General features: G+C 56.0%; 1 protein-coding gene across 1 annotated transcript in view; it reads right to left on the reverse strand.

Annotated features, from left to right (window-relative positions):
* Cdh22 (cadherin 22) overlaps nt 1-8,490 on the reverse strand; it is a 65,814-nt gene extending 57,324 nt beyond the window's left edge. The window contains exon 1 of the mRNA XM_042694702.1: nt 8,233-8,490. Coding sequence (XP_042550636.1) covers nt 8,233-8,490 — 258 coding nt within the window. The remainder of the gene's footprint in view (nt 1-8,232) is intronic.
* Between the last annotated feature and the right edge of the window lie 223 nt (nt 8,491-8,713).

An 8,713-nucleotide genomic window follows, 5' to 3' on the forward strand; every position in this document is an offset into this window, starting at 1 on the left:
CCCTAAAGCTCACAGAAAGGGAGAGGCAGTGCAGCCTGGCTAAACCATGGCTTGGGCATCCGCCTTTGTACAAGTTGCTAGGTCTCTCTGGGCCTGTGGCTTCAAGTGTGACATAGCAATCATAACAGCATGTCCTCCTGGAGGAGCCAAGGGGCTTCCTGAGTGACAGGCCCCTAAGGCGCTCGCTTAGCAGCTGCCTGGCACAGTGGCACATGCAATAAATATCCAAGAGCCAGCGTGGCAGGGTGTGTCCCATGGAGAGGCCAGCAGAAGGGAACACTCAGCCAGGTAGGCGCAAGGTGGACTGGGTTGAGGGGGGGGGGGAGCTGAACATTGGGGTAGAAAAGAGGAAGGACTGTTTATACAAATATGCAAAGACTTATGCAAATACTTTCACCACCAGTACAACTCATCTGTGCCAGCTGAAAACCTGCCCTGTCCCACACATAAAAAGCGTGCAATAGGTAGTAACTTTGTTATTATTCTTATGAGATAGTCATTCAGTATAACTGCAATTTCCCTCTGGTAGTGCTAGGTGCTAGACCCCAGGCTGTTTTCACTACACTGAGATGGGGGGGAGGGGTAGGGGAGGACGGGGAGGAACCAGCAAGAAATGGTCTGCAAAAACAAAACCAGAAAACAACAACAACAACAAGCCTGGCACTGGTGGTTCATGCCTGTAATCCTAGCTACTCAGGAAGCTGGTATCTGAGCATCAAAATTCAAAGCCAGCCTGGCAGGAGAGTCCATGAGATTCTTATCTCGAATTAACCACCAGAAAACTGGAAGTAGCCTTGTGGCTCAAAGTGGTAGAGTGCCAGCCTTGAGCAAAAGGAGCTCAGGGACAGCGCCCAGGCCCTGAATTCAAGCCTCACAACCAACAGAAAAAATATATATCAGTGAATGTCCTGTTGCCCTCTGTGTTTCTGTGGAGATGGGCATTAAGGAGACCATCTCTAAGACCCATTTTTGGGTCCCCTTGTCATGAACCCAATCCCCCCCCACATACACCCCAAGTACAACTGGTGCCAGGGAGCTGGGGATGGGGGAGGAGAGCCTGCCCCCTGCCACGAGGGAGGAACCGGGGCGTAAATTCTACTGGTGGAACTTGGTGTCTGAAAGGTGGATTATAGAAGTGCCATTTGGAAGATTGAATGGCTCATAAACATTTTCATATTTCATTAGCCGATTAATGGGCATCTCTCTCCTTTTTGGCGAGTCTGCTGATTCTCAGCAGAAATCGCGGGGAGTAAATGGAGGCGTCGGGTGGAAGCTTTCCGGGTCCCCGTCCTGTTATAGATTGCCCCAATTAATGCCCGTCCCGAGCTCCACTGAGAAGCCTTCTTCCTGTCCAGTTACTGTTAATAGATTTCTCATAAGTGGCTGGACTGTAAAAACCTCATAACTCAGTTTAATGCCCCCAATAAAATTATCTCAGGACGTCGGCCCTGAATCATCGGCGGTGGCGAGGATGAGATCTGTCTCTCCTTCTCACAGTTTCTGCTCTCGATCCTCCTTTGGTGGGGGGTGGGGGATGGGGAGATGGAGGGAGGGGTTCTGCTCCACCCACAGACCTGTTGCCTGCTGAGCTAAGTGGCACACATACGTGCTACACCATGTGTAAGGACAGATGCCACCGGGGGGGGGTGGGGTGGGGGGAGGGGGACCGCTGTGTTCTCACTGGCCACGCACCCTGCCCCAGGAAACACAGCTACTACATTTCTGATGTGAAACACAATGCACAGAGAGGGCAAACCATTTGCTGCATGGCACAGCCCTGCTAAACTTCAAACTCCAGTGCTCACCGATTGTCCATAGTCTGCCTCTGAGCCTGGTTTTCTCACACGAGGAATCAGATCGTGCATGACCTGACCACAGGTAAGGAGTTACTGAGTGCTGAGCGCTCTGCCACCCAGGACCCTCTCAGTCACCTGGGTCTCCATGCCTGCCCTGCAGCCCTGGACATTTTCACTCAGCTCTTGGGCAGGCGGGACTCACTTCTTGGGGAGGAGTGGAAAGGAGGGAAGAGGAACAGGGATGATGTCATGGATGTTCTTCTGTGAAGCATGATGCTCGGGGAGCTCACGCTGGGGTCCCAGGGGCTGCTCCCTGGGGACTGCAGAGTCACGCAGGGCCGAGCGGCCTGGGTGGGGGAAGCAGAGCTCAGCACTGTGGATCTGAGCGGGGCCCGGCTCTGCCCCTGAGCGGAGAGGGCGCTTGGCCCTGTCCTCGCTAGATCATTTCTCAGCTGTAAGCTGAGCAACAGCTGAGGGTCAGACGTGCCACAGACTGTCGGCAAGAATTCTGGCCTGACTTGGTGGAGTATGAAAATGGATCTGAACTTGCAAGGGAAGAGCCTGATGGGCCCGGGGGGGGGGGGGGGGGAGGGAGGTCCCTGGGCATCAGCTCGGTCTGAGTAACACGTCCACAGCAGAGGATGAGGGAGGGAAGAGGGAAGGAAGGGCTGCAGCTCGTGGCTGAGCCACAAGGCAGCGGAGTGGCCACCTTGACACCAGTCTTGCCCTGACTCCGATGGGCCACGGCCATCAGTGGCCTCTTCTTGCTGAGCTTCCATGTCGTCATTGGGAAAGGGACCTCAAGTCACAAATCAAGAGGGAGAGTGGCCTTGAAGTCCAGAGTTGCTGCCGCCAGCATTGGCTCTGCCAGGGACCTGTTGCACGGCCCGGACAAGCAGCTTCCTCCATCTAAGCCTTGCTTTCCCCATGTGTAAAGGGGGCCGGCATCGCTTCCCCACGGGCTGCGAAGATCCTGAGATGTATGGGGGCTCCTGGCACACGTAGGCGCGCACCCCCCTTTCCCTCCCTGGCCTCAGAAGGGATTACAGCCATACCCAACTCCCTGCACAGGACCAGACGCAGCCCTGGCTCGCCGAGCAGGGGCCTCCGCCAATGCCTCCCACCAGCCCCGGGCCCTGCCTGGCACACGCACCTCTCTCCACACCCCCCGAGCGCCTCATGGTGGCACACCTCTGTCCCCGGCTGTCACAGACCACCGTGGGCTGTTAAGACCAACTCTGCTGAGCACCTAGTGCCCGGCACACGCCAGGCACACTGATAGCAGCCGCAGGGAAAACACAGGTGTGGGAAAGCTGAGCATGTGCTTGCGTCATGCATGGGCATGTGTGTGTGTGCACATGCCAGGCAGACACACGTGCAAATGTGTATCGCAGTGTGAACCTGTGTGCATGGGTGTGAGCGTATGTGTAAATGCATTGCATATGCAGGCACACATGCGTATGTGTGGATCTGTGAGAGTGTGTGTGACATGTGTACACACATGTTTGCATGTACACACATGCATGAATTATGCATAGCCAATTGGCTATGGCTGTGTATACATGGGTGTGAGAACATGCATATGTGTGAATGCATTGTGTGTGTGTGTGCACGGGTGTGCACACAGCATGAGGTTGCACGCTCCTTGTGTGCAGAGCAGATGGCTGTCGGTGCCTACCCCTGCAGCACCCAGCCCAAGCCTGGCAGCAAACGCTGAATAAATGAGCACGAACACCACAGCACCCTCCTGGGATTTCAAGAAGCTGGTCTGGGCTCTGTCCCCAGGCACGTGAGCTGAATGGAGAGGATGGTTACTGAGCACCTGTAATGTTCAGGAAAGTTCTACACTCTGTACCATTTATCTCTGGATGTCTTGTATTGATCCTGCAACTGACTCCCAGAGACCCAGAGAGGGCCCACATCCTACCCAAAGTCACACAGCTCAGAAGGACACCCAGAGGCTGGGGGACATAGCCTGGTTCTTAACATGGCATCTAGTATGCCTATCTCCCTCCACCTCCCCCCCCACCTGCCAAGGGCCTCGGTCATAAACAACAGGAAAACACCAAAGTAATGGCTTCCCTTCCCAGGGGGCTGAAAAGTGGGATTTACAAGGCCATTAATTACTTCCTCCTAATTAAATCAAAATTAAATGCGAGCAGAGGTACGTTTTCCTTATTAAAGACAATTAAACGGACAGCGAGGCTACGCAAATAAAACGAGTCTGGGACTTCAATGGAAAGCAAAACGAGTCTGGGACTTCAACAGAAAGCAAATCAAATAATAATAATTTTTTTCCAAAAAAGCCTCCCCCAGAACGCACGAGGTCTGCTCATGCCCCACGTTCCTCGTAAACCAGGAGTTCATCAATTTTCTTTAAATATTAGCAACTTAATTAAATCTGCGCTCCTCCCCACTCTAATCCCGCCGTAGATCTAAAATAGAGCTCACCGCCCACAGAAGTTGGTCATAAGTGCTGACCCTATAATTCTATCTTTAAATTTTTTTTTCTTTAAAAATCCTACAAAATCCACATCCAGCTTTCCAAAAGCCTCAGGGGAAATTACAGTTCGGAAAAGGGATTAGTCCAAGCACCCGGATCTTTGGAGGTGCTGGGGTTGCCGTTGGAAGGTCCATGGCGGGGGGGGGGGGGGTGGCCGGGGGTCTGAGCCACGGGGGCCTGGGCGACCGCCGCCCAGCTTCCTGCGGGCGCCGACAGGAGCCCTGCATGAGTGATGGAGAGGGAGGCCCTGTGAAGTAGGTTACGGTGGGCGCCCGGGGTTCACTCAGCCTGGTGCTGTTGCTAAGCTACCTTTGCAATCCGACAAGGACGGATGCTCAGAGCAGCTCCCTGGAGCGGGGACCAGGAAGCCACGGATACACTGAAACCACGGAGAAGTCCTCTCTCCTTGAAGAGCGAGGAGCACAGTACGAGTGTGTGTATGTACGCCTGCACGCACACATGAGCACACACATGAACTCCTATATGGGTGGCTCGATGGACAAAAAAAAAAAAAAGCCCGGGCTCACATGTTGAAGGTGATGACAGTGTCCCTCAAATTAGTGGCGAAATTCTGGGGTGCCAAGAAGGCTTTGGGGTCCCAGGGCAGGCTTCCTAGAGTGTGTGGGTGCAGTGTGCACACCAGGGTGTCCAATTGTGGACACGTGCCTAGCACAGAACAAGCCACGGGGCTCTGCTAGGTTCTGACTTGGGGAAACTCACCACAGTCGTTTGAGCAGGTCTTAGCAATACCCTACTCCACAGACAAGAAAACTGAGGCACAGAGAGATTAGAGATGTGGCCAAGGAGACGGGTTATGAGCAGAGTGGGTGGGCAGGCCCTGGTTGTCCCCCGAACCACACACACAAGACCCCTTCAGGAGGAAGTGTGCTTGGGGAGTTGAGGGCAGTGCCACACACACCTGTAATCATGGCTAATACTTGGGAAGCAGAAATGGGGAGGATCGTGGTTTGAGGCTAGTCTAGGCCAAACATTAGTAAGACTCCATTTCAGCAACTAAGTTGAGTCTGGGGGAAAACACCTGTCATCCCAGCTACCAAGGAGACACAGTAAGAAGTTCCAGGTCTGAACAACAACAATAAAAAGCATCCTATCTGAACAATAACCTAAAAAGGAAAAAATTGCTGAGGGTATGGCTCAAGCCGCAGAATGCCTGCCTAGCAAGGATGAAGCCTTGACTCCAACCCCAGTACTGCAAAATGGAGAGGAAGGGAGGGAGGGAGGAAAAACGGTGTCAGGCAGATGTTGGCAAAAAGACAGGGACTTCTCCCTCCCTGCAAACCCTGCTTTCTTGTAGGGGGCCTGGAGGATAGGGAGCAGGAGGGAGAAGCGGGGAGCAGGAGGGAGAAGGGGGGAGCAGGAGGGAGAAGGGAGAGCAGGGGAGGGAGTCAGGGATGGAGGAAGATGTCCAGAAACCATAAAGTACCCAGACGTTGCCAGCGGCTTCAAGAGGCTACAGGGAGGAGGGAGAGGCCCCAGGGCCCACCCGGTGCCCTGGGATTCTTGACTTGAAGTGGACAGAGAGCTAGCGTCTGGACACTGTGTCCTCTGTATGTGTGTGTCAGTACTGGGGCTTGAACTCAGGGCCCAGGTATTACTCCTGAGCTTTTTGGCTCAAGGCTGTCACTCTACCACTAGAGCCACAGCTCCACTTGCAGCTTTTTGCTGTTTAATGGGAGATAATTAAAAGTCTCACAGACTTTCCTGCCCAGTCTGGCTTCCAACCATGATCCTCACATTGCAGCCTCCTGAGTATCTAGAAGGACGGATGTGAGCCACCTGTGCCTGGCAAGGCATTGCTGTTCTTGGTTGATGCTACTGCATGTAAGCCATTTGGCTTTGGCACAACCTTTTCCCCCAGGCCTCAGTTTCCCCTTCAGACCAAGGCAGGACTTAGTGGGCCCTCCACTTCCAACCAAGCCTCAGCATGGGCCTGCCCCTGCTGTGGAGATGAGCCAGGCTGGGGTGTGCAGATGCAGGGAGCAAATCATGGGCTGCTTTTGTGCCTTTCTCTGGGATTGTTGGGGGTAGCTTTGACCTGAGGTCAGAGGCCCTCTCGGTATCCCTGGGGTTCCCCTGGACCCTCACTTTTCCTCAGGCTGTGAGACCTCAGCCAGGTCCACCAGGCTTGCACCCCTTTCTCACCGGGGGGCCTCCAAATCCCCAATCCACTCCCACCTGGGCCTCCTCATCCACAGGGGGGAGCACCGACCTCTGCCCCCCATAGATGGAGGATTAAGTACTTCATAGGCGAATCATAAAAACGAACCTTGAACAAACAAGGTGCAGGCCAGCCGCTCGGGATGCTCTGTTTCCTTTAACCCTCTGCAGCCTCAGGAAGGGGGCTCTTGAAACCCGTGGTTAGAGACAGGGAGACAGAGGAAGTTGATGAAGGCCGAGCATGGGAACCGGGTAGCAGGACCGGCCTCAGACTCCATGTCCTGCTCCAGTGCGCCTGCGCGCTGAGCTACTTGCCATGGGCTCACCTCCCTCCTTCCCCACCCCTTCCCCGGGCCCCCAGCCCCCGGCCCCTGGCCTGGAGCCTGCAGCCCCTGACCTGCCACTAGATTGCTGGCCAATCCTGGGCAGAGGCCCTAAGCCCTCCTGAGCTACCTCTGTCAGATCTACAGATTGCTCAGATCGCCATGTCTAGACCACGGGAAAGCTGCATTTCCTATAAGCAAACATAAAGGTTTAGCGTCCAGACCTTTCTCCTGTGAAAGACTGGTCCCCGAGCCTCTGAACCACTGGCCATCAGCCCTGGATTCTTAAACTCATTTCAGCACACAGGGATTCTGGATCTGGCTTCCCAACTGCCAATCAAAACCTCCTGCAAAGCTGATTGGCCTTATTGCAAGTCAGAGACCACCCACTTTCATCCCACAAGCACTCCACTGCTGATAAATCCCTTCATGAGGCAGGTCTCCAAGTCCTTGCCCTCTTCTCCATTGGCTGGATGAACTCCTACTCATACCTCAGACCCTGTTCAGGTGTTTTCTCCTCTAAGAAAGCCAGCCAATGGTACCTTCCTCAGTGCCTGTGCAGTTCTGGGTGCTTATATGTGAAGGGTTTAATTCTATACCAACATCTCTGTCATTCTGGGGACCCCCAAATGACAGAGGCTGGGGCACCCTGCTAGGAACAGGAATCGAATGAATGAATGAACGACGTTCTTCTCAGCCTCAGTTCTTTGCACTTGCAGAGCTCAGATCTCCAGCCTGATCACCCAGCATTTTCTCAGAGAGTTTGGGGAGCTGGCTTTCATTCACTCCTTCCTTCCTTCAGTGGACAATACGTGAACTGCTTCTGAGGGTTTTAACAGCAGAACAAGCCCAGCCAGGCAGACAAGACTCACAAGATGCACATAGCCAAATCCAGCCATGCGTAATTAAAGCCCAGGGGGTGGGGACCAGGGGCCTCAGGGGACAGGTGAAGGATGGGGGGCCATCTACCTGGGCCTGGGGCTTCTCTGAGGGAGTGGTATTGGAGCTGAGGCCTAGTTTGAGTGGAAGGGGTCTGGTGTGCAGAAGCAGGAAGGAGCAGGTCTGGAGGAGGGGGACAGGGTGGGCGGAGGGGGGCATGGCCTGGCACAAGGGCATCAGTGGGACAGGAAGGCAGGGGGAGGGAACCCCTGGTCAGTTTCACCAGTGGCTCAAGCCTGTCATCCTGGCTACTCAGGAGGCTGAGATCTGAGAGATGATCCAAGTTCAAAGCCAGCCGGGGCAGGAAAGTCCATGAGACTCTTACCTCCACTAAACCACTAGAAAACCGGAAATGGCGCCGTGGCTCAAGTGGTAGAGTGCTCGCCTTGGGCTGAAGAGCTGAGGGGCAGCGCCCAGGCCCTGAGTTCAAGCCCCACCACCGACCAAAACCAAATTAGACTAGAATGGCCAAGGAGGGCCGGGCCCGCGTTACCTTGCCCACGTAGAGGGGCTCCGTGCCCGTGTACTCTTCCACCACGAAGAACTGGTTCCACACCCAGCCTCGCTTCACGCGTGCGGTGCCCGGCGCGCCGTCCTGCGGGGCGCGGGTGGGCGTCGGGGCGGGGGCCGGGGCGGGGGCCGGGGCGGGCGCCGGGCCCGGCGAGGCGCCCAGCAGCGGCGGCAGCAGCAGCAGCAGCACGGGCGGCAGCGCGGCCCCGGCGCGGGGCGCACCGTCGGGGCGCGGCCTCATGCTGGGCGGCGCGGCCCGGCCGGGGAGCGGGACTGCAGGCGGCGGCGGGCGCCGCTCACATGGCGGCCGGGCCCGGCAGGCTGCTGGGGGCCGGGGGCGCGGCCGGATCCCCGCCCGCGCCCCCCGGGCCGCGCCCCGCCGCGGGGTCACCAGGCGCGGCTCCCCGCGGGGCCGCGCGCCATGGTCCCCGCGCCCGCAGCGGCCGTGGATCCGCGGGCCGCTA

The sequence above is a fragment of the Dipodomys spectabilis genome, unplaced genomic scaffold (genome assembly GCF_019054845.1).
Source record: "Dipodomys spectabilis isolate Male_0828 unplaced genomic scaffold, ASM1905484v1 ptg000175l, whole genome shotgun sequence".
Lineage (NCBI taxonomy): Eukaryota > Metazoa > Chordata > Mammalia > Rodentia > Heteromyidae > Dipodomys > Dipodomys spectabilis.